The sequence below is a fragment of the Chrysemys picta genome, chromosome 5 (genome assembly GCF_011386835.1).
Source record: "Chrysemys picta bellii isolate R12L10 chromosome 5, ASM1138683v2, whole genome shotgun sequence".
NCBI lineage: Eukaryota > Metazoa > Chordata > Testudines > Emydidae > Chrysemys > Chrysemys picta.
In genome coordinates, this window is record NC_088795.1 from 144,314,889 (window position 1) to 144,338,006 (window position 23,118).

Below are 23,118 nucleotides of genomic sequence, written 5' to 3' on the forward strand. Positions count from 1 at the left end.
TGCTGTTTGATCTCAGCCCCCCCTGCACCTGAGCCTGTGGTGGCCACATCTCTTGCTGGGGGTTTCTGCCAGGAGGGGGTGCTGTTTGATCTCAGCCCCCCCTGCACCTGAGCCTGTGGTGGAGCCCAGAGCCGACACTAGGGGAGACAGAGGGACTGGGCATTCAGCCCGCTCTGCCCCCAGGGTGTGGGGAAAGAATGTAGGAGGGGCTTATAACCAGTCCTTGGGAGAGTGCATCCCCCACTTCAGCAGAGGCCCAGCTGGGTGGGGGCATAGAATGGACATCACCCCCTAGGCTGCTACTCGTAAAAGGGTCACTCCAGTAGTGCTGGGGGGGGAGGGGGAGCTGCTGGACTCAGCAGCCTCCACCTGCCCCTGCAGGGACCCCCCCTCACAACACAAGGGAGAATCAGACCCTTCCCTGCTCTCACCCCACCCAGGGCTCTTTCCATCCCCTTGTCCCAGGGCAGACGTTGCTGCCTTCCCCCTGGGAGAGCAGAGCTCAGGCCACTGGCCAGGGGCTCTCAGCAGCACTGGTTGTAACATCTGCTCTGCATTTTATCAAAGCCCCCCCAGGCCTGGCTCAATGCTAAGAATTGAAACAAACATGATGTGTGTGGGCCCAGAGCCTTGAGTCACAACTGCTGTCTGACCTCCCACCCCCTGCTCGTTGCTGTGCCATCTTTGAGCAGCAGTGACCTGAGCAGCAACAGTTACAGTTAGCTCTGATCACACACGACCCAGGCCCAAGCCGGCCTAGATTCAGATGGGAAACCAGCCGGCGGTGACAACGGCTATAAAACTACAAACGCCTGGCGGCAGGTAAGGCCAAAAGGGCCCCTGAGAGCAGCCAGTCTGTCCTCCTGCTTTCACACCATTCAACAGGACCTGGCTATCCTGCTGCTGAACCCAGCGATTTTAGTTAGGCTCAGATTGGTTCTCAGGTGCCGAGACTGGTCTGGGGGACAGGCAGAGACCGAGACCCCAGACACTGCAGGGGACAGAGGTGTTGGAGAACCTGCCCACCTCCGTGGCATTTGTCTATAACACAGTAAGTGTTGAGGCCACTTCTGATCAATCCATCATTTGAGGGAGCGTTTTAGGCAGCAGTGGCTAGAACTCAGCTGTTGGAGAAAATGGGGAAAAAAACCAGAAGCCCCAGCCTGCTTGTTGGCCCTGAGGCTGGGGATATGCTGGCTTGCAATTGTCTATAGCCATTGGGTGCAACAGCCATTCTGTATGCCCCCCCCCCCCCCCCCACAAGCTCAGGGAGGGAGCACTGAATGGAAGAGTTAAGCAAAGGGACCTGTCTCTGCTGTCAACAAACATGGGCAAAACTGAACTGCTCATTTCCAGCTTCTGAACCTCCCCCCCCCCCCCCCCCGCATCCTACTGAGGTTTTATCCTCTCCCCCTTGCTTGGTTTTTAGGATAGGGGTTGTAAAGGGCCCCGTGGGGTGGTCTAACACAGGGAGGCAGCGGCACCAGGCCAGTCACCCCAGGGAGAGCACACAACGGTTATCGTAGGCAAGCGTACAGTGCTGGGGTGCACCCCAGCTTCCCAGTGCACACCATTGCTGGGGTCCTGCCTGCGCCACGGGCTCAGCCGTACAGCCTGAAGGAGGGACTCACAACTGGACACAACCTGCCCTATTTTAAATCTTTACCCAAGAAATGAAAGCCCTCGGGCCTGGAGCAATCGTCTTCCTCTGGCTCATGCTCTGGGCGGCTGCAAACCTGCAGAGCTAGAAGCCAGAGGCCAGGCCGAGCTGGGGCAGCACAGGGAAGTCTTGATCTTAAAAATAAAGAGAGGCTTGAAAAGCTTGAGACGTTTATTGTTAGTGGAAGTGTGTTTCAGTCACAGGTAGGGCCAGGAGGTCATTCCACTCCCTCTGCTTCCGCAGTTAACACCCTGTGCAGTGGACGGAGCTCAAGGCTTGAGCAGAAACACAAACCCTGGTCCCTGGCCCAGCAGTCCCTCCCCCCTGCAGGGCCAGGCTCCCCCTGGCCACCGCTGCAGTGCAGAGGGGAGGTGGTAGCCGTGCCAGATGCCGAGTCCATGGGAGCACGTTCTGCCGTAGCCGCCTGAGAACGGAACAGCCCAGAGGGGCGGGCTCCAAGGTCCCAGGCCAGACGCTCCAAGGAATAACCGTCTCAGCCACGTCAAACCAGTGGCTAGGCACAGCCCGACGTGCCGCGAATTGAGCCTCTGCCAGAGCGAGCCCAGAGCACTGGAAGTTCTGCAGAGACTCAGGTGAGACGCCAGATACCAAACCGCATTTAACGCGGCTGCTCCGGCTGGGGACATTCTAGGACACGCAGCTGCCTTGAAATGCTGGACGAGAAACAAGAGGTTTAGCGAGCCGGGAAAGGGAAGTGTCCTGCCACTGTCTGGGTGCTGAGCAGTCGGTCCTGCTGCAGCCCAGGTCCCCCGGCGTCCCACAAGCAAGGCCTGGGAATGCCCCCCCCCTTAATCCTCCTCTTTGACCTTTTTCTTTTTCTTCTTCTTGTCTGACTGGGGGGGCTCTTCCTGGGCCAGTTTCTTCTGCTTCTTGGGCAAGGGCTCTTCTGCCAGCCCATTCTCCTCCAGCGAGGTGTCCTGGTGCTTCTTCTTCTTCTTCTTCTTGGGCTCGGTGTCGTTTTCCTGAAGCAGAGAGGGGGGGTTAGAGGGCCCTGTGAACCCCTGGGGAGTAGCGCAGCACAGCCTGTGCTCACAGGCCCACGCCCTGCTGGTGCAGCAGGGCCCTGCGGAGCAGCTCAGGTGTCACCTGGGCTAAAGTGCAACGCTCTGAAAGGCTGGCATTGGTGGATGCCTTCCCTGCGTGGACACGTGGTTTTCTAGGCCAGATCCCCTAGCAAGTCCCCTTAGAGCCACAGACCAACATGGACAGCAGCAGCTGAGAGGAGAGCGCCACCCAGGGGCTGGCCAGAACTAGGACCAGCCCATTTCACCGCCCCAGGACAGTGGTGGTCCCAGCCCCGTTCCCTTTGCTTTCTCCTCACTCCCTGCCATGTGCTGGCTGTCCTGCCTGAGGATCTGAGACCTGGCAGACAGTGGCTGCTCCCACACTGCACCTGCCATTCCATCACAGGATTGCCCAGCGCGTCGGCCTGCAGTGGCAGCGTGTCGGACCCAGAGCGTCTGAGCTGCAGCCAGGATTCGGGGCCTCCAGGAGCTTCAGCCATTGGAGGGAGACGTGCCCCCCCCCAGCACATTCCCTGTGGAGGCAGGACACGGATCTACGAGCAGGCTGTGCGAGCGCACTGGGGCTCCAGCTGCATTCTCTCTCATCCTCAAACTCTTCCTTTGCAACCCTATATGGCAGGCCAACTAACAGTGTCGTCAGCCTGAGTCTGCAGGCAGCTGGGAACGATAACTCCAAAATGTAGCTCTATTCCCACGACGGGGTGAACTCTCTGAAGGGCCCACTGACCGGTCGGCCGTTGCACTGATTAAACCATGCAGACAAGGAGCATGTAACCAGATCTGTGCAATCGGAGGCATTGCCTTTGGGTGTCACAAGGGGGCTCAGAGCATGTCTGAGCGGCAGGCCGACAGACACTCAGTGGAGCTGAGGCCCAGGCCCCACGCACCGCTCAGCAGTTCCCAGAGCCACCTGCCTCTGCCCCCAGCCGCTGCCTTTTGCCACTGTACGCTCGTTCCGAGCTCCCTAGGCAGGCGGGGGACCACCCGACCCCCTCCTCTCCCTCTGCTGGTGAGGCTTTGGACAGGACCTGTCTGCATCACACAAGTCATGATGGAAATACCAGGTCCAGGCCTGCCCCATCAGAGAGCAACGCGAGGCCTCTGCAGCCAGCCTAGGCCCTAGGGCGCACTCCGGGTTCTTTACCTCTACCTCCAGGGTTGTCTCCAGCACAGAGTTCTCGGCTTCCTCAGCAGCTGCTGCCGCGGCCAAGGCTTCCAGTCGCTTCTTCTCCCGCCTCTTCTTTTTCTTCTCTTTCTTCTTGATTTCGGCAGCCACCTCAGTAGCCTAGCAAAGGGACAACGGGGCTCCATCAGCGCTGACCACAGACCATGGTGAGGGGCAGGCCGGGCTCCCCACTCCCTCGGTGTCGGATCAGCCTCATTAAATCAGTTTTTGCCTCCAGCAGTTGGTCAGGCAGGAGATTTCACATCATGTCCGGCACCCGCCCAGGAGTCCTGCAGCGCCTCAGGCCCACTCCCAGCCCCCTCACCTCCACCATGGCCTCCTTCATGACATCAAGATTCTTGCGGGGAGGCTCTCCTGTCTCGTAGAAGGCCAGGCGCTCCTCGACCTGCTCCCGGAGCTTGTCCCCAAAGATGCTCGTCGGGACATCTGCCGAGAGGGGGCAGTGTGAATGACAGGCTGCTAGCTACAGCAAAGCGCACCCACCCCATTCGCAGCCAGCTGCCCACTCCCCATCAACCTCCAGCCCCTGCCATCCAGCTGGCAGCCCCCTTTGCCCAGCCCGAGAGCCGGCTTTGCTCAGAAAACAGGTGTCACCATTCACTACGTGAAATGCTGTTGACGAAAAATATTCCCATCATTGCAGAAGCCGCTGGGATTTGCATGACTGACACTCCACTGGGCTCCAGCTCGGCATCTCGTGCCACTGGGAGGGGCAGTGCCCAGGCAGGACCCTCCCCCAGTCGGGCTCAGCAGGGGCTCGGGTGAAAGCGGCACCTGAGAAGCAGTCTATCCTGGAGGCGATGGTGCACTTGTTGGCCAGGTAGCGGGAGATGCGCCCCTTGTTGCGGGTAGCCGCTCGCCCAATGAAGGTGGAGTGGAATATCAGCCCGTACTTCGGGGTGTTGCCACGAGTCTTCAAGGCCCTGGAACAAGTATGGGAGTGAAGGTTGCTCTGGAGCCCTGACCCTGCTGGGGCTGGTGACCGACCGCTCAGAGTGGCCTCTGGCCAGACACTGCCAACCCAATCCGACCGGCTTGGCCTGTGCTCAGGGGGGTGACCACACCTAGGTGGCTGCAGCCGTACTGCGGGTCTGAGGGCCACCCCCCGACCACCCAGCTCTGCTCCTTCCTGCACCCCCAGAAAGCAGCAGAACCACGGCTAACGCACTAGCTGTGCCGGACGCGGAGAGCCAGCAGGCGTCACACTCCTCACAGACTGGCAGACGACAGGAAGTGAGGAGAGCCGCTTTCCCTGTGACCAGAAGGCAGCTGGCAGTCACCCTGGAGCAGCACCGACTATGGATGCCTGGGGGAGCCATGGTCCACCAGTACCTAACATCCCAGCTGCAGCAGAAGCTGCCTGGCCCCTTCTCCTTCCCAGGAGTCAGATCCAGGTGACAGCCAGGCCTGAAATCCAGGCCAGGTGCTGGTCACCTCCCAGCTACCCCTGCATGGCTGGCACTAGTGTCTCTCAGCCTCTGCCCTTCACTCCCCTCCCCCCCACCCCCCAAGTGATCAGAACAGCTAACCTGCTGCAGGGGTTCCCTGGACAGACCCAACCGTTCAGCAAGAGTGAAGGAAAAGCCTCGGTGGTCGCTCAGAGACTGGGGCTGGTTTATCACTGACGCATGCAGCCGTGTCTGGCCAACGTGTCAAGCCCAGCGGCCCAGAAGCCTGCCATCACCACGACCACCCTGCAGCTGTACCTGAAGAGGGCCTTCTCCGCCCCCAGGATCTGCACCGTTGAGGCCGGGTACTTGGCCAGGTTCGTCAGGCTGCCGGCGTGGGAGATCAGACGGGCGCCCACCTGCAGACAAGCCAAGGAGACAAGCAGGGTGGTGAGAGAGCTGAGGCTCTACAATCCAGCTGCTTAGATTACAGGCCCCAGCATGCAATGCTGCACTCTGTGCCACCTTCGGCTAGTATGGGCACGCTCCCCAGGGCACGGATCAGCAGTGACCGCGTCTCAGCACAGAGCTCAGTGGATTGACAGATTCACACTAGAACATCATTTCTGTGGCCTGGGAGAGCACAGATCACCCCTGCCCCAGCCCGAGGGCACTCACCACTTCCCCGATGAGAGCGGAGAGACTGGGAGCCACCTGGCCCATCTTGGAGCGCAGATACTCCTGCAGGCCCTTGCGGTACTCGGACAGCGAGATCACCCGGCTGGAGAAGCTCTCGATGTTGATGAGGTCGATGGGGGAGATATCCATCCCTGCAGAGAGCAGATGTCAGCGCATGACAAGAACTGCCACTAGGCCAGGGCGACCCCCGGGGGGCGCTGCAACCCCGGAACTGCCACCCCCAAGAGAAGCAGCAGGCCAGAGTCCTGATCTTCCCCGTTACCAGCAGCCAGTACTAGCCTATGGGGTGGGGAGAGAATTCCTCCCTGACCCCCCGCCCCTCCCTCAGCCTCTGCTCAGTGCATGTCCTAATCAAGAAGGAACAGGCCAGATACGGGGAGCCCAGAGCAGTCGTGCCCCCCACACTCCCCCGAGCCATGTGCAACATATTCATGAGCCCTTAGACCCTAGTGCCAGCACTACTGACCCCCCCCCCCCATGAGCCCTCAGACCCCGGTGCCAGCACTACTGACCCCCCCCCCATGAGCCCTTAGACCCTAGTGCCAGCACTACTGATTCCCCCCCCCCCCCCCCATGAGCCCTCAGACCCCAATGCAGACCCCGGTGCCAGCACTACTGACCTCCCCCCTCCCCCATGAGCCCTCAGACCCTGGTGCCAGCACTACTGACCTCCCCCCTCCCCCATGAGCCCTCAGACCCCGGTGCCAGCACTACTGACCCCCCCCGATGAGCCCTCAGACCCCGGTGCCAGCACTACTGACCCCCCCACCCCATGAGCCCTTAGACCCTAGTGCCAGCACTACTGACTCCCCCCACCCCATGAGCCCTCAGACCCCGGTGCCAGCACTACTGACCCCCCCCACCCATGAGCCCTTAGACCCTAGTGCCAGCACTACTGACCCCCCCCCATGAGCCCTTAGACCCTAGTGCCAGCACTACTGACTCCCCCCCCCCCCCCCCGAGCCCTCAGACCCCAATGCAGACCCCGGTGCCAGCACTACTGACCTCCCACCTCCCCCATGAGCCCTCAGACCCTGGTGCCAGCACTACTGACCTCCCCCCTCCCCCATGAGCCCTCAGACCCCGGTGCCAGCACTACTGACCCCCCCCGATGAGCCCTCAGACCCCGGTGCCAGCACTACTGACCCCCCCACCCCATGAGCCCTTAGACCCTAGTGCCAGCACTACTGACTCCCCCCCCATGAGCCCTCAGACCCCGGTGCCAGCACTACTGACCCCCCCCACCCATGAGCCCTTAGACCCTAGTGCCAGCACTACTGACCCCCCCCCATGAGCCCTTAGACCCCGATGCCAGCACTACTGACCCCCCCACCCCATGAGCCCTTAGACCCTAGTGCCAGCACTACTGACCCCCCCCCCCAATGAGCCCTTAGACCCTAGTGCCAGCACTACTGACCCCCCCCCCCCATCCCATGAGCCCTCAGACCTCAGTGCCAGCCCTCGAGACCCCCCTCCAGCCCTCAGGATGGTTTTAGAAGCGCCGCTAACCCATGGATGACCGAGAGGCGTCCAGAATGGCCTGGGCCTTGGCGCTGTCCATCACGATCTCCTCCAGCCCCTCCAGACTCTCCTCGCTCAGCTCCTTGCGGTTCCCGATGCACTTGGCCAGGCGGCAGTACGTGTAGTTGTCACTCACGATCTTGATGAGCTCTGGGAAGTGATACCCGTACCACTCTCTGCGGGAGGCCAGAGGGGAGCAGTCAGGGAGGGGAGCCGATGGACCCGCCGTCTCCTCCCCCGCAGCAGACGTGTCTCCCTGCTAACAAGACAGCCCAGGTCACAGGCTCCCTGGCTGGGGTGTAGGCAGGGCAGATGCTCTTCCTCCCCTTTCTATGCAGTCAGCGCTGGGCGTCGCGCTGCCTGCGGTAAGCACCGGGAGGGGGCGATGCACGGGCTCCACACGAACCTGCAATGCAGGCCGGAGCGCTCGGCACACAGCGCTGCCCCCGGCCTCAGAGAGCCCTCACCTGACGCGCATGGAGAAGGTGTTGATGTCCTTGTCCAGCTGGTCCAGCAGGCTGATGGACTGGATGATCATGTTGTCAACTCTGTTGACGTTGAATTTCACTTTGGCCCGTGAGTAGCTGTGCCCCAGGCCCAGCTGCGCCTTGGAGGCCGACTGGGCAGTGAGGCCCTTCACCAGGGTGTGGAAGTGCAGGCGGATCCCTGCGGGCACAGAACATCTGTGAGCACCGAGCCCCATCCCGGGACGGGCCAAGGAGTAAGCGCAGCCTGGAGTGAGCACCGCGCCCGCCCATCCGCCCTCGGGACAAGCCAAGGAGCGAGCACCGCGCCCCTGCCCGTCCGCCCCCGGGACAAGCCAAGGAGCGAGCACCGCGCCCCGGCCCGTCCGCCCCCGGGACAAGCCAAGGAGCGAGCACCGCGCCCCGGCCCGTCCGCCCCCGGGACAAGCCAAGGAGCGAGCACCGCGCCCCGGCCCGTCCGCCCCCGGGACAAGCCAAGGAGCGAGCACCGCGCCCCGGCCCGTCCGCCCCCGGGACAAGCCAAGGAGCGAGCACCGCGCCCCGGCCCGTCCGCCCCCGGGACAAGCCAAGGAGCGAGCACCGCGCCCCGGCCCGTCCGCCCCCGGGACAAGCCAAGGAGCGAGCACCGCGCCCCGGCCCGTCCGCCCCCGGGACAAGCCAAGGAGCGAGCACCGCGCCCCGGCCCGTCCGCCCCCGGGACAAGCCAAGGAGCGAGCACCGCGCCCCGGCCCGTCCGCCCCCGGGACAAGCCAAGGAGCGAGCACCGCGCCCCGGCCCGTCCGCCCCCGGGACAAGCCAAGGAGCGAGCACCGCGCCCCGGCCCGTCCGCCCCCGGGACAAGCCAAGGAGCGAGCACCGCGCCCCGGCCCGTCCGCCCCCGGGACAAGCCAAGGAGCGAGCACCGCGCCCCGGCCCGTCCGCCCCCGGGACAAGCCAAGGAGCGAGCACCGCGCCCCGGCCCGTCCGCCCCCGGGACAAGCCAAGGAGCGAGCACCGCGCCCCGGCCCGTCCGCCCCCGGGACAAGCCAAGGAGCGAGCACCGCGCCCCGGCCCGTCCGCCCCCGGGACAAGCCAAGGAGCGAGCACCGCGCCCCGGCCCGTCCGCCCCCGGGACAAGCCAAGGAGTGAGCACCGCGCCCCGGCCCGTCCGCCCCCGGGACAAGCCAAGGAGTGAGCACCGCGCCCCGGCCCGCCCGCCCCCGGGACAAGCCAAGGAGTGAGCGCAGCCTGGAGTGAGCACTGGGGTCCCCTTAATATCCCAGCACCTCCCCTCCAACGCAAACAGGGACACCCCCCCCACACACGCAGGGCACTGGGGGACAGACCCAGGCATATCACCCCCCAGGGGGCTGTCTGGCATCTCCACGCCTCACTAGAGCCCCTATCTCGTCTCACCTCGCGTGATCTCTGCCACGACCCCTCCAGTCTGGCACTGGTAACCCAGCTCCTCTTGGACGGCAGCCCCAATCTTGGCATCGCTGACTCCCAGCAACGCTTTCTTCTTCTTGGCCGGCAGGTTGGTCTCCAGGAGCAGCCGGAGGTCCTCATGGAGAATCCCTGCCCCGGGAAGAGGGAGACGTTAATGGGCTGTGCAGCTACAGGGCACCAAGGGGAGCAAGTCTCCAGCCCAGCCTCACCTTCCGAGATGGCATTGACATTCTCCAAGGCACTCTGGGCGGATTTGAACGGGGAGAAGGCCACCAGTCTGACGATGCTGTGGAACTTGCCGATGTTCAGGATGCTCTCCTCCACCTGGAAGGGGCCACAGGGCAGCGGGTGAGTATCACACAGGGCCACCTGGGACCCCAATCCCGCAGGGGGGCAGCGTGGGTCCCGCAGCACATATACTGACTGAGCACAAAGCCCCCCATGAGAAATGCGCAGGCTGCAGCCCCAACACACACGGCTTCTCTGTAAGAGCAGGAAGCGGCTGAGACTGCTCGGGGACACTGCATGCTGGGAGCTTAAGTCTCCACTGGCTGTACCATAGACAGCACCAGCTCGAGTCACCTGCCCCCTGTAAGCACCCTGGGAGCAGCGAATACCTCCCACCCGGGCCGGGCAGCGCGAGACCCGCGCACAGAGCCGGCGCCCGAGTGCTCAGAGCCGTGACTGACATCACTGCTTTCAGCGGATTGACAGATCTCGGATGTTCATCACGGCACTCACCAGGCGCCTGCCTTGCACAAGAGGTTCAGCCCCACTGGCTGGGTTCACACGCAGCCCTGAGCGACCCACCTTCCTAATGGAGTGCGGGTCCTAGCAGGGCAGCCCAGAGGATTCAGGGGGCCTGGGGCAAAGCAATTTCGGGGGCCCCTTCCATAAAAAAATAGCAATACCACTTGCTCCCCCCACCCCCAGGTGGCCCTGGGTCCTACCTCCATGGGACACAATCCCACTCCCGGCAACCCGCTGTGCTACACCCCTCCATGCAATGGGACAGCGCATCTGGCCCCCCTGCAAGGGCCCATCTCAGCTGGTTTCCCTCCCCCCACCCCCAGAATGGCCGGGGGAGGGGGTGGGGAAGCGCCCGTTGTGCCAGGCACCAAATGTTCCCCTAAGGCAATGACAAGCCTAGGACGGGGGGCCCCAAGGAGACCCTGAAACTTCCCAGGGCCCGTTCAGCCGAGCGAGTCGGGCCCCGCCACGCACGTGGGCACCCACTGACCCTGCTCTAGGGGCTCCAGCACCCCCCCCCCGAGGCAGCAGGATAACCCCCCCCCCCCCCGAGTCCCCGGGGCCCCGCACCTGGGGCAGCAGCAGGCTGATCTCCTCCACCTCCCGCACGGCGAACAGCGCGTAGCCGGCCGCGTGCTCGAACAGCACGTGCAGCAGCACCTGCGAGAGGGGGCGTGAGCGCGCGGGACGGTGTGTGCCCCCCCCCACTCCGAAACAGCCCCCCCCCACCCTCCTTCCCATCGCCCCCCCATCCATCGCCCCCCCCCAGCGCCTCAGCCCCCCCATCCATCGCCCCCCCCCCTCGGCCAACCTCCCCCCGCCAGCCCCCCTCCTTCCCATCGCCCCCCTCCGAGCCAGCCCTCCCGCCCCCCATCATCTCCCGCCGATCCCCCCGCCCGCCCGCCCGCCCGGCCAGCCCCCCCGCGCCGGGCGAATCCCCGGCGGCCCCGATCCAGGCCCCGGCCCCGAACCGCCCCGCCGCGGGGGCGATGGGCTCGGATGGGCCCCGCAGGCCGCTCACCATCCTGCTGCCTCCCCACGCAACGGGGCCGCCGAGAGACCCGCCGGAAGCGGAAACCGCTCTCTCCGCCAATCAAAGCGAGCGTGCCCTCAGAGCCCGCCCCTTCCCCTCATCCGCCAATGGGGTAGCGAGCGTGCCCTCAGAGCCCGCCCCTTCCCCTCATCCGCCAATGGGGTAGCGAGAGCGCCCTCAGAGCCCGCCCCTTTCCCCGCAACCGCCAATGGCGTAGCGGGAGCGCTCTCAGAGCCCGCCTGGCTCACTGAGTGAACCCGCTGTAGCGCCCACGGAGCCCGGGGCGGGGCCGGGCCGCTTCCACCCGCGCTACCGGCAGCCCGGCCCCGCTGCCCCCGCCCCCGGGCAATGAGCCCATCCCGCCAGCTGCTGGCCACGCCCCCTGTGCGTCACTGGACTTCCCGCTCTCCCACCTCCTGCCTCTCCAGCCGCCCCCCCCTGCCTCTCCAGCCCCCCCCCGCCCCCATCCCACCCTGCGTCCCCATCACCCCCCCACCCCCGGCCCTGTTCTGCAGAGCTGCTGCCCAGCCGCTCCGTCCCTCGTCCGTAACGGTGCCTGGGATTCTTCCTTCCTTCATACAGGACTCTGCACTTGTCCTTGTTGATCCTCATCCGGTTTTTTTTGGCCCAATCCTCTAATTTGTCTAGGTCCCTCTGTATCCGATCCCTACCCTCTAGTGTATCTACCACGCCTCCCAGTTTAGTGTCATCTGCAAACCTGCTGAGAGTGCAGTCCATGCCATCCTCCAGATCATTAATAAAGATATTAAACAAAACCGGCCCCAGGACCGACCCTTGGGGCACTCCGCTTGAAACTGGCTGCCAATTAGACATGGAGCCATTGATCACTACCCTTTGAGCCCAACGATCTAGCCAGCTTTCTATCCACCTTACAGTCCATTCATCCAGCCCATACTTCTTTAACTTGGCGGCAAGAATACTGTGGGAGACAGTATCAAAAGCTTTGCTAAAGTCAAGAAATAACACATCCACTGCTTTCCCCTCATCCACAGAGCCAGTTATCTCATCATAGAAGGCAATTAGGTTAGTGAGGCACGACTTCCCCTTGGTGAATCCATGCTGACTGTTCCTGATCACTTTCCTCTCCTCTAAGTGCTTCAGAATTGATTCCTTGAGGACCTGCTCCATGATTTTTCCAGGGACTGAGGTGAGGCTGACTGGCCTGTAGTTCCCCGGATCCTCCTTCTTCCCTTTTTTAAAGATGGGCACTACATTAGCCTTTTTCCAGTCATCTGGGACCTCCCCCGATTGCCATGAGTTTTCAAAGATAATGGCTAATGGCTCTGCAGTCACATCCACCAACTCCTTTAGCACCCTCGGATGCAGCGCATCCGGCCCCATGGACTTGTGCACGTCCAGTTTTTCTAAATAGTCCTGAACCACTTCTTTCTCCACAGAGGGCTGGTCACCTCCTCCCCATGCTGTACTGCCCAGTGCAACACTTTGGGAGCTGACTTTGTCTATGAAGACCCAGGGAAAAAAATCATTGAGTACTTCATCTTTTTCCACCACATCATCTGTCACTAGGTTGCCTCCCTCATTCAGTAAGGGGCCCACACTTTCCTTGACTTTCTTCTTGTTGCTAACATACCTGAAGAAACCCTTCTTGTTACTCTTAACATCTCTTGCTAGCTGCAACTCCAAGTGTGATTTGGCCTTCCTGATTTCACTCCTGCATGCCTGAGCGATATTTTTATACTCCTCCCTGGTCATTTGTCCAATCTTCCACTTCTTGTAAACTTCTTTTTTGTGTCTAAGATCACACCTTTAAGGCTGAGCGGCTAACGAAGCTGTGACATCATTCCAAACAGCTAGTCTAGCAGAAGGCTGGCGGGCAGCCAGCATCACACGGCTCTTAGACACCACAGCACCAGGGTGATCCTGGGAATTCTAGCCCTGGCAGTGGGCCCAGTGGGCGGAGTGGAGAATAACCTCACTGTACCAAGCTGCGTTTAACAGTTGTAGCTTTATTCATTTCCAGAGCCCTAGAGTGCGAAGAACTGGTTACAGGAGGGGACGGGGCAGCAGCATGCGTTCGTACCAACAGACCCAAAGCTCCTCCGCGCACTCACCCACTAGCCATGGGGAACTCAGCTCCCGGCCCCCTGCACTGATGTGACAACCACAGCACCTGGGGGGAGAGGTTTGACAGCAGCAGCTGGTGGGACGGGCTTTGAACTCACCCCACTGCGGGTATCTGTAGTGTTCAGAGCGGGAGCCCCAGGGGCTCCCTTTCCCCTCTGGCATGAACCCTTCATCCAGTGACAGGACCTAGAGGCACCGCCTGGCCAGCAGCCCAAACCCCTCAGCACCGAGCAGGGCAGAACGGGGGCATCTCTGGCTGGGTTTCTCTTGTTGATCAGTTAGTCTGAGCTGGGCGGGGTTCCAATGCCGCTCCCAGCCTCAGTGCAGGGCCAAGCCCGTCTCCCTGCCACTCCAATCCCGCCTGGAGAACGGTGATGCTCCCTACAGAGCCTGCCCCGGGGGGTTTGCCAGAGGCTAAGCGGGCAGAGCCTGCCCCGGGGGGTCTGCCAGGGGCTGAGCGGGCAGAGCCTGCCCCGGGGGGTCTGCCAGGGGCTGAGCTCCTGGGCCAGGTCGGTGCCGTTCGGACAAGGAGCTGCGGGGTGGGTGTTGGAAGAGTTTTCACTGGTGAGTGTAATGTATACAATCAGGCCCGGCCCCTGACACCTCAGTCCGCCCCCCAGGAGAAAGGCAGCTCTCAGATGCACCGGGAGAGCAGGGAGGAGGAAAGGCAGCCGGAGATGCAGGCAGGAGCGAACACACACGCACACACAGCTATGCCAAGGTCCCCTCGGCAGGGCAGAAGGGTGAGTTATTTCATTAGCTGGAACCCGGTGCTCCAGGCGGGGGCGCTCTGCTGGGGTCTGCTGCACGCACAGGCTAGCAAGTCCCTGCCAAGAAGGGGCTTGGAGAAGAGACTCAGCAACGGGTTGGGGAGAGGGGCTGTGCAAGGAACATCAGTCTCTGTGGGGGGCGGGGGGTCCCTTAGGAGATGAGGCGGGCTGTGCAGCTCACACAGCTGCTCCGGCGTCAGGACCAGCTTGTGCACTTGGCCATGCCCAGGCTGGCAGGGGAAGGTCACTTTGCCAACGTACACGGTGTCTTCCTTCTTCTCCTCTTTGGCCTGGAAGAGCAGAGCGGAGGGTCAGGGGCAGCAGGACTCAGGCGGATAAAAGCCACCCCGAGCGCCAGGAGGGTACCACAGTGTTATCTCCTAGGGGCCAGCTCCAGAGGGTGTCGCCCGAGGGGGGTTTCACACACCCCAGGGCCCGGTCGCCTTTCCATGGACCCATGGAGCTCCATTCAGCCCAGAGCCACGCCCCATGGGGATGGCGTGTGCTACCCCCCAGGCACAGCGACCAGCTCCCCCAGCTACAGGTGCTGGGACCCTGCGGCCCCCGGACTGCTAATCCAAATCCTCCAGATTGTGGCAAGGGAGCTCCTGCGCGCAGGCCACGGGAACTCAGCGCAGACCCTTCTGGGGCTTGGCAAGGACACCTGCCGGGCCACGTGTGCCCTCGGCCGTCGCCCCAGAGCTCCAGCGTCCCGCGGCTGTGGGGAACGCTCCCAGGAGAGCAGCGTCTCACCTTGAGGAAGGCTGAGGATGGGAAGGTGGCGAAGTCAGTGAGGACATTGGCCCCGGGGTGCTGCAGGACCGTCTCCTTCATCACTTCATCCTGCAAGGGAGGAAAGGGGAGCAGGGCAGCATCATGCACCCGGCAGGGCACCCGGCACCCAGGTGTGGGGTGGGGGGCTCCAGCCATCACCCAGACGGTGGGAGGACGGGGATGGCTAACCCTGCCTCGCCCAGGGTAAATGACAAGGTGTCTAAGCGGCTCCACAGATGGAGTTCCCTCCCCTCCCCCCCGACACCTGAGTATGCAGCATGCCCGAGGCAGCGTGTGCACTGAGCACATGGACATTTTTGGGGGCGGGGGGGGCAGGGGGGAGGAAGACGTGGCTATCTGGAGTTGTAGCTGCTTTAATTCACAGGTCTAAGGAAATATTTGTTCACATCAAAAAAGCACCACACGTGTAAGTCTCCCTTTAGATAGCAGGGGGCTGCGGGTCGGGAGTGAGGGGCACCGGCAGAGCTGTGGGGGGGGCCCAGGGCTGGGCTAGCAGGGGCTGCGGGTCGGGAGTGAGGGGCACCGGCAGAGCTGGGGGAGGGGGGGGAGGGCCCAGGGCTGGGGGTAGCAGGGGCTGCGGGTCGGGAGTGAGGGGCACTGGCAGAGCTGAGGGGGGCAGGGCTGGGGTAGCAGGGGCTGCGGGTCGGGAGTGAGGGGCACCGGCAGAGCTGTGGGGGGAGCCCAGGGCTGGGCTAGCAGGGGCTGCGGGTCGGGAGTGAGGGGCACCGGCAGAGCTGTGGAGGGAGCCCAGGGTTGGGATAGCAGGGGGCTGCGGGTCGGGAGTGAGGGGCACCAGCAGGGCTGGGGGTAGCAGGGGCTGCAGGTCGGGAGTGAGGGGCACCGGCAGGGCTGGGGGTAGCAGGGGCTGCAGATAGGGAGTGAGGGGCACCGGCAGAGCTGTGGGGGGAGCCCAGGGCTGGGATAGCAAGGGGCTGCGGGTCGGGAGTGAGGGGCACCAGCAGAGCTGTGGGGGAAGCCTAGGGCTGGGATAGCAGGGGCTGCGGGTCGGGAGTGAGGGGCACCGGCAGAGCTGGGGGGGGAGCCCAGGGCTGGGATAGCAGGGGGCTGCGGGTCGGGAGTGAGGGGCACCGGCAGAGCTGGGGGGGGGAGCCCAGGGCTGGGATAGCAGGGGGCTGCGGGTCGGGAGTGAGGGGCACCGGCAGAGCTGGGGGGGGGAGCCCAGGGCTGGGCTAGCAGGGGCTGCGGGTCGGGAGTGAGGGGCACCGGCAGAGCTGGGGGGGGGGGAGCCCAGGGCTGGGCTAGCAGGGGCTGCGGGTCGGGAGTGAGGGGCACCGGCAGAGCGGGGGGGGGGGGGGGGCAGGGCAGGGTTGGGCTAGCAGGGGCTGCGGGTCGGGAGTGAGGGGCACCGGCAGAGCGGGGGGGGGGGCAGGGCAGGGTTGGGCTAGCAGGGGCTGCGGGTCGGGAGTGAGGGGCACCGGCAGAGCGGGGGGGGGGAGGGGGCAGGGCAGGGTTGGGCTAGCAGGGGCTGCGGGTTGGGAGTGAGGGGCACCGGCAGAGCTGTGGGGGGGAGCCCAGGGCTGGGCTAGCAGGGGCTGCGGGTTGGGAGTGAGGGGCACCGGCAGAGCTGGGGGGGGAGCCCAGGGCTGGGCTAGCAGGGGGCTGCGGGTCGGGAGTGAGGGGCACCGGCAGAGCTGTGGGGGGGAGCCCAGGGTTGGGCTAGCAGGGGCTGCGGGTCAGGAGTGAGGGGCACCGGCAGGGCTATTAGGGAGATGCATACGCGCCCCCACAGCCCATGGCAGACTCGGCAGCGCGTTGCTCTCCGGGAAGCACTGGCTGCTCCCTGCTCGTGGCCTGTCCAGGTGCCCTGCTGCCCACTCGCTGCCTCGGCGCCAGGCAGGGCTGTGGGGCGTTGGCGGAGACGCCGACGGACCATTTACCTTCAGCTTGTCTATGGTGCTGCTCAAGGATGTCAGGCGGGCTGTCTGCTCCAGCAGCTGGGCGGCCGGGCTTCCTGCTGCGGGACAAGAGACCCGGTAAGGGGGCTCCCCACGGTGCGGGTGCCGAGTGACAGTGACCTTGGCCAGTAGCATTCAGCCCCAAGCACCCAGCCAGGAATCCCATCACCAGCACTGAAATGAGCTGCGCGGCAGGGATAGCACAGACTGGAGAATCCTGGAGCCAGGTTCTCGAATGCAGGGAAGTTCCCGTCCCGGAGGCCCATTGAAAGCAGGAGGAACAGGGCGACTAAGCCCCTGCTCCCCGATCTCCAGGAGGGTCCAGGATAGGAGAGGCAGCCCAGTGTGTGAGCGGGACCCTCTCACGCAGCTCCCCGGGCAAGGGCATGGTCCCGTCCTTCAGTCCGCAGCTCCTGACACATAAACCAACAGCTCGGCCTGTCCCCTGGGCAGGAGGGGGAGCTGGCGGGCGGGGGCTGATCAGTGTCTAGGGGGCGTCCAGGAGGCACTTGGAGATATCTCATCTCCTAGAACTGGAAGGGACCCTGAAGGGTCATTGAGTCCAGCCCCCTGCCTTCACTAGCAGGACCAAGTACTGATTTTGCCCCAGATCCCCAAGTGACCCCCTCAAGGATTGAACTCACAACCCTGGGTTTAGCAGGCCAATGCTCAAACCACTCAGCTATTCCTCCCCCCCTGAAGTTCTGGACCCTTCCGAAGGAAACCTGGTAAGGAAACCACCACACCCCTGAGGCGTGGCTCTGCATCGCTCTGCCTACAGGGCGCACACGGCCAGTGAGCGCAAGGGAGGCCGGGGGCCCAGGATTCACGGTGGAGGACACCTTTGGCAAGGGGAGGCAGGAAATGGCCAGCCCCACTAGGGGCACGGGGCACTCTGTGGGCTGCACAGCCAAGCACCTCCAGCAGGTTCCAGGGACCCTGAATTCCTAGCGCGTCCGGCTCCCGGTTGGGGAGGTGGGGGGGGGGGTCTGTGTTCGGTCCCCTGGGATACTGAGCGCAGATACACCACAGCAGGGGCACTGGGCTGCCCGTGAGTCGGTAGCTGCAGTGACAGCACCAGTCATCTCCCGCGAAAAATAAAACCTTGACGGGTTAAACAAGCAAAAATCTCCAGGCTGCTTCCCTGGACGTCCAAACGTGTGCTTCGCCTGTTCCCCAGTGCTGGCCCCCGCGCCGTCACCCCTGGGGGAGCCGTCTGAACGAGAGCGGCCGAAGTGAGGCGTGGGGGTTACGGACTGAGCACGACCAGCAGACGGGCTTCGTACAGAAAACTGTGGGACGGCCCGGGCTCCGCCCCAGAGACAGCAGCCACCTCCAGGAGAGGACAGACGTCCCTGGCCGGTTGTGACCTTCGGACCTACAATTCTACCCTGGGCATGGGCCGAGAGACGAGCATGCCCGCAGGCCCCGCCCACAACCCGTCCGAGATGGGCCCAGCCAGCCTCTGGCGCTGAAGCGGTTATCGCCAGTAAGTTTGCTAGCAGACCTGGACCCAGGGGCCCCCCTGGGGTCCCAGCTGACTCCGCTGACCTGCCTCCTGGAGGCGCCTGCGCCCAGGAGTTGTGTGTGCAGGACGTACCCGAGCTTCTGCGCGCGACGTCCACCACCTTGGCGTTGGCGCTCATCTGGTAGAGGGTCTGCAGCAACTGGCTCGTCTTCCTGTACAGGGTGCCGGAGGCCACCTCCTCTCCCTGCCGATCTTTGGGAAGCGAGAGCTTCGGGACGTGCAGAGGGGGCAGCGCTGCCAGTTCCGCCTTCATGTGGGCTCCCTGGGCACGAAGCAACACAGGAGTGTAGGCCACGGCTCCGCCCCAGCCCCAGCGCGCCGGCCAAGTCACGGGACTTGGAGGGAAGAGGGGCCCGGCCCATTCTCCGATCGGCAGCCACAGGAGAACCAGAGCTCCTTTCCCAGGGATACCTGGCCACCAGCTGAGCCGCGCAGTTCCCCTCGTCAGACCCTCCCTCCCACTCCCCCAGGCAAACTGCATGAGCCCAGGGGAGCAGGGACCCAGACTCCCACCCTGAGAAGCTGCTCTCCGTTCCACACCTCAGCAGTTCAAGCAAAGGAGAACAGGAGCTGCCCTCCCGGAACAGAGCCTGCTATCGCCTCCGTGCTGACTGGCAGAGGAAGGAAGGACCCCACCCGCAATGCACAGCACCGTGCCCTGGAAGCCGGTGGTGCCGGGGAGGGGAAGGACAAGGAACAGCTGCCTGAGGCAGGGGAGCCCTTGGCATTTTCTCCTTGCGAGTGGGTCTGAAAATGCCCCTCGTAGAGCAGAGGGGTCTGACGTGCCTGTGAGTTTCAGTTAGCGATTAGCTTCAGTAATGCCCTGCAGCAGGGAGGTCCACAGGTTAACGGTACGTTTCCTTTGCATACCACTGATGGCCCTTTGCTCCTATAAACAGATGCCAGTCAGCCAGTCCCCTCTAGATTCTCACTACAGCTCCAGACTAAACCATCCCAGCTCCAGTCCATCTGCAATCCCCTTCCTACTGCCCTTCTCTGCTTCCCCCCGGGAGGGACCGGCTGGAGAGCAATGGGTGATTCCTGGTAGCCAGTCGGGGCGTGTGCAGCCCAGCCTGGCCGGATGAATGCCTGGAGAGCCAGTGGTGCAAACCCCAAGAGAGGCCCCCTCACCTTGAGCCGGTTGTTCTCAGTTTTGAGGTGCTCAATGGACAGCCGCATGGCGTCGATCTGTTGGAGGAGAAGAGGCGAATCCTTCACCTGGACAGGTCCTGAGCCACCTCCCATCACCTGGCCAGCGCTGACACCTGCAAACGGGGCGAGAACATCAATTGAGCCGGCGTGGTCTGTGCATGCAGGGTCAGGCCGCAGGCTGAGCGGGCGGAAGAGGTAAACGTGGCTATGCCAAGGAGCTGCAGCAGGAACGCCCCTGGCGGGGCACAGAGCGATGGATCACGCAGCCAGAGATGGAGAGCCCCGTGGCAGTGCCCTGGGGGCGAACCCATGCACATACCCTGACAACACCCCAGGCCAGGATCCCACCCCTGCAGAACAACCTCTTGTCTCTGCAGCAGAGGCTGTTCTGGCCCATTCCCAGGAGAGCCGGGCACTGCGCGGAGAGGGGATGCGGCCCTGCATTTCCTCGGCGGAACCAGCTCTGGGCGCCTTTGTGGATCCATCTCCTGTCTGTTCCCTGCCCCTCTCGAACACTGGGCTAGCTGCAGGACGCTCTGGCCAGTGAGCCACGTGGCTTCATAGCAGTTGAAAACAGCAGCACTGGAGTAGGACCAGCGCCTCCCGCTCCACCTCGGAGTCCCAAAGCCTCAGAACCCCCTTCTCACATGCACTGGGGCCTGCCCTCCTGGGACCTACAGAGACTGGGAGAGTTGGCAGGCTGGAGCAGGATACTGTACCTCTCTGCTGTTCCTCTGTAGTGCCAGGAGCGGAGGAAAGCACAGGAGAGACGAGAAGAAGCAGAATTAAAAGCGGAGGAGCAAGTCTCGAATGCAGCTCTGGCCAGAGAAGCCATTGTAAAAATGGCACCGTCTTGCCCCCCAGATCTGCTCCCTACGCACATTCACACCCAGTCTGCTGCCTCTTACTCCAGGGACCCTCACGGGGCCACTCGGCCTTGGAGAAAGAGCTGGATTCCATCCTGGCTCCCGCACCGCCTGCTGAGAACCTGCATTGGGGGCGCAGGACCGGAGAGCCTGGGCTGAATCAGCAGAGCGGGCTGTTTCCAAAACCACACACTGGACAAGCACGCAGCCCGAGATGCCATTCCTAGAGCAGCTGCATCACGGGATGGATCCCGAGACCTGCTGACACCTCCCGCCCGCTCCGTGCCGAGAGTACGAGGCAGCCAGACGGCTGTGTGAACCACAGGCAGAGAAGGAGAAGTGAGCCAGAGCTGTGAGCGCAAGGAAGGGGGACAGGGGACTCTCCTTTCCCAGCTCTGCCACCGACTCACTCTGGGGCCTTGGGAAAGTCCCTTTGCTGTCCTGTACCTCGGCTCCCCTGCTGCAAACCGGGGACCCCCTGTGACGGTGCACCCCATAAGGCTTCATGGAAATATACTTACGAATGTATTTATGATATAACTAGAATGTGTGTTATGCTACATATGCCATGTAACATATCTCTGTAAAGGTTATAATCTACTGAATCTATTCCTCCTATTTGTATGCATGTGTTGTTGTATTCGAAGTTATGAATACTGGCTGTGTACTGGTTCAGTTTCTAAGTAGCCTTTGTAAAGCATTTGGGCAGCTTCTGGAGAAAGGAATGTGCAAACTAGGTGCCCAATCAAGAAGCACTGAAGGGACAATGGATCTTGGGAGGCTCCAACCCACAGAAGACGTCTACATGAGGACGTTCAAGGGAGCAGGTAAGCCACGGCTGCTGCCTGTAAGAACCAAGTCACGCATGGACATGTGACTCGCCCAGGTGACTCCAGAACTCCATCTTGGAGTTGGACTTTGCATAGGAGAGAGGAGGGGGGTCTCCCCCCCAAGAGACAGTCTACTTAAACCCCTGGGAGACCCCTCCATTTTGTCTTCAGCTGGCTAAAGAGAGAGCCTCTCCACCCCCCAGGATACCGGAAAGAAACTGGAACAAAGGACAGTAACTACGGGGATGGGAGTGATTGCTGGACCCAGACTAGCAGGAGATTAGTCTGTAAAAGGAAGCTTACTGGAATTCCTCTAAGGGTGAGGTTTTTATCTGTATTCAGTTTTATTACTGTATTAAGCTTAGATTTGTGTGTTTTATTTTATCCTGCTTGGTAATTCACTTTGTTCTGTCTGTTACTACTTGGAACCACTTAAATCCTACTGTCTGTATTTAATATAATTACTTTTTACTTATTAATTAACTCAGAGTATGTATTAATACCTGGGGGGGTGGGGTGGGGGGGCAAACAGCTGTGCATCTCTCTCTGTCAGTGTTACAGAGGGCGAACAATTTATGAGTTTACCCTGCATAAGCTTTAGACACTGCTCTGCCTCTGGGAGGGAGACCGGGAGGCCGACTGAGCTCCCATGAGGTCCCACTCCCCATCCCCACAGGGCCTTTGCCCCGGGTTTCCTTTCCGGCGTCGGGGCAGTGAGGCTGCAGGAGGGGGCATGGGCGGATCGCTCACCTCCTGCAATGCCCGAGACGATCGAGGCGATTCCAGAGGCAGGGGATCCCCGCAGCCCCTCGATGGTGCGCTTGGACTGGTTGTTCAAGCGCTGCTTTAGCTCCATCTTTTCCGACTCCAGCTGGTCAATATCAGCCTGAAGAGCGTCCATGGTCTCCTCAAACTCTCTGCGGGGGAGAGAGACGCCCCCCGGGGAAAGGAGAGACAGCTCATCTGGCAGAATCACAGCCTCTACCCAGCAGGCTTTGCAGGATCCCATAAGGTTCGGTAACTTCCCGCATCCTCCCCCATCCACACGCTCCCCACCAGCTCAGGCCTTTTCCCTCAGTCCGTGCTGCAGGCGAAGAGCTCACGCGCAGGAAGCGTTTCCTGACAATCAGCCCTCCGTCCCTTTGGCTTTATCCTGGTTCTAGCTCCATCAGGCTGACCACTGCTCTCTCCCTGGGAGCTCACACCGCACCAGCCCCCGGGTCTGGCAATGGTGTGAAATACAAACGTCCTGCACCTCACAGAAAGCAGCCAGAATGCAGCCTAGTCCGAGTCGTGTCCTCTCTGCCCTGTCACGTCAGCCACTCGCTGCCCCGCCAGCCCTTAGCTCCAGAACAGCCCTGGAAACCATGGCAAACTGCTGTCGCTGCTACCCCACTGCGCAGGCGCTCTGCACTGGCCTGGACCACCCCGAATCCCCCGGGAAACCCACACTCACTTCTCCTTCTTTTTGAGCAGAGCCTGGGTCTCGTCCAGCTTGGTCTGGATCTTCTCCACCCGGTCATCCGCGTCCTTGGACGCGCTGTCAAGCTTCTTCTCCAGGAGACTGAGACGCACGTTGGCTTCGCTCAGCTCCTCGCCCTGGAGCGGCAGGGGAGAAAGCAAAGTGCTCCAGGCCCCTGGGGATGGACAGCGTGTCCCGGTGCCCTGGAGTGTAGCCAATAGCCGGCACACGCCACCATTCCCTACTGGCTCTGGGAATCAGGTTAGGCGTACACGGACCAGCCACCTGGGGGAAGGGCTGGCAAGTCTCTTATGGCTGATGCCACAGGTCTCTGCTACGTGGGCAGCTTGCGTCTCCCCCAAACGGCCTCGTGGTCGCTGGGGAAACGGATCCAAAGGGCTAACAGCTCCACAGGCAGCACTACGGGAAGTGGGAGCAGCTCAGGCAGGCAGCTCTCTACTGCCCAGGTCAAGGGTGCACCCCCAGGTACAGGGTTC

At 62.6% G+C, this 23,118-nt stretch overlaps 2 protein-coding genes and 3 non-coding genes across 23 annotated transcripts in view; all 5 read right to left on the reverse strand.

The window, feature by feature from the left end:
- Positions 1-1,817: 1,817 nt before the first annotated feature.
- NOP56 (NOP56 ribonucleoprotein) lies at positions 1,818-11,315 on the reverse strand. The gene is made up of 12 exons (XM_065598476.1): positions 11,185-11,315; positions 10,734-10,823; positions 9,623-9,737; positions 9,381-9,542; positions 7,968-8,166; positions 7,489-7,676; positions 5,959-6,110; positions 5,599-5,699; positions 4,667-4,815; positions 4,197-4,318; positions 3,851-3,991; positions 1,818-2,643 (listed from the first exon to the last, which is right to left on the reverse strand). Exons 1-12 carry the CDS (start codon positions 11,185-11,187, stop codon positions 2,470-2,472), a joined length of 1,596 nt encoding a protein of 531 aa, XP_065454548.1. The 5' UTR covers positions 11,188-11,315; the 3' UTR covers positions 1,818-2,469.
- On the reverse strand, positions 4,076-4,144 carry LOC112060478 (small nucleolar RNA SNORD57). Its single transcript, XR_002889765.1, has one exon. It is a non-coding gene; the product is annotated as a small nucleolar RNA SNORD57 (small nucleolar RNA).
- LOC112060479 (small nucleolar RNA SNORD56) lies at positions 4,465-4,535 on the reverse strand. The gene has a single exon (XR_002889766.1). It is a non-coding gene; the product is annotated as a small nucleolar RNA SNORD56 (small nucleolar RNA).
- Positions 7,747-7,882, reverse strand: LOC112060480 (small nucleolar RNA SNORA51). The gene has a single exon (XR_002889767.1). It is a non-coding gene; the product is annotated as a small nucleolar RNA SNORA51 (small nucleolar RNA).
- A 1,849-nt stretch (positions 11,316-13,164) lies between the features above and the next one.
- Positions 13,165-23,118, reverse strand: part of DCTN1 (dynactin subunit 1) — a 125,215-nt gene continuing 115,261 nt past the window's right edge. For 10 of the 19 annotated variants that reach the window (XM_065598469.1, XM_024110946.3, XM_024110947.3 and 7 more), the window contains 8 exons: positions 22,616-22,758; positions 21,910-22,076; positions 20,183-20,197; positions 19,443-19,576; positions 18,384-18,573; positions 16,766-16,842; positions 14,826-14,915; positions 13,165-14,362 (listed from right to left, as the gene is read on the reverse strand). In XM_065598469.1, coding sequence (XP_065454541.1) covers positions 14,051-14,362; positions 14,826-14,915; positions 16,766-16,842; positions 18,384-18,573; positions 19,443-19,576; positions 20,183-20,197; positions 21,910-22,076; positions 22,616-22,758 — 1,128 coding nt within the window. In that variant the 3' untranslated portion in view covers positions 13,165-14,050. The remainder of the gene's footprint in view (positions 14,363-14,825; positions 14,916-16,765; positions 16,843-18,383; positions 18,574-19,442; positions 19,577-20,182; positions 20,198-21,909; positions 22,077-22,615; positions 22,759-23,118) is intronic. The other 9 variants (XM_065598473.1, XM_065598472.1, XM_005278418.5 and 6 more) reach the window with 3 other exon arrangements.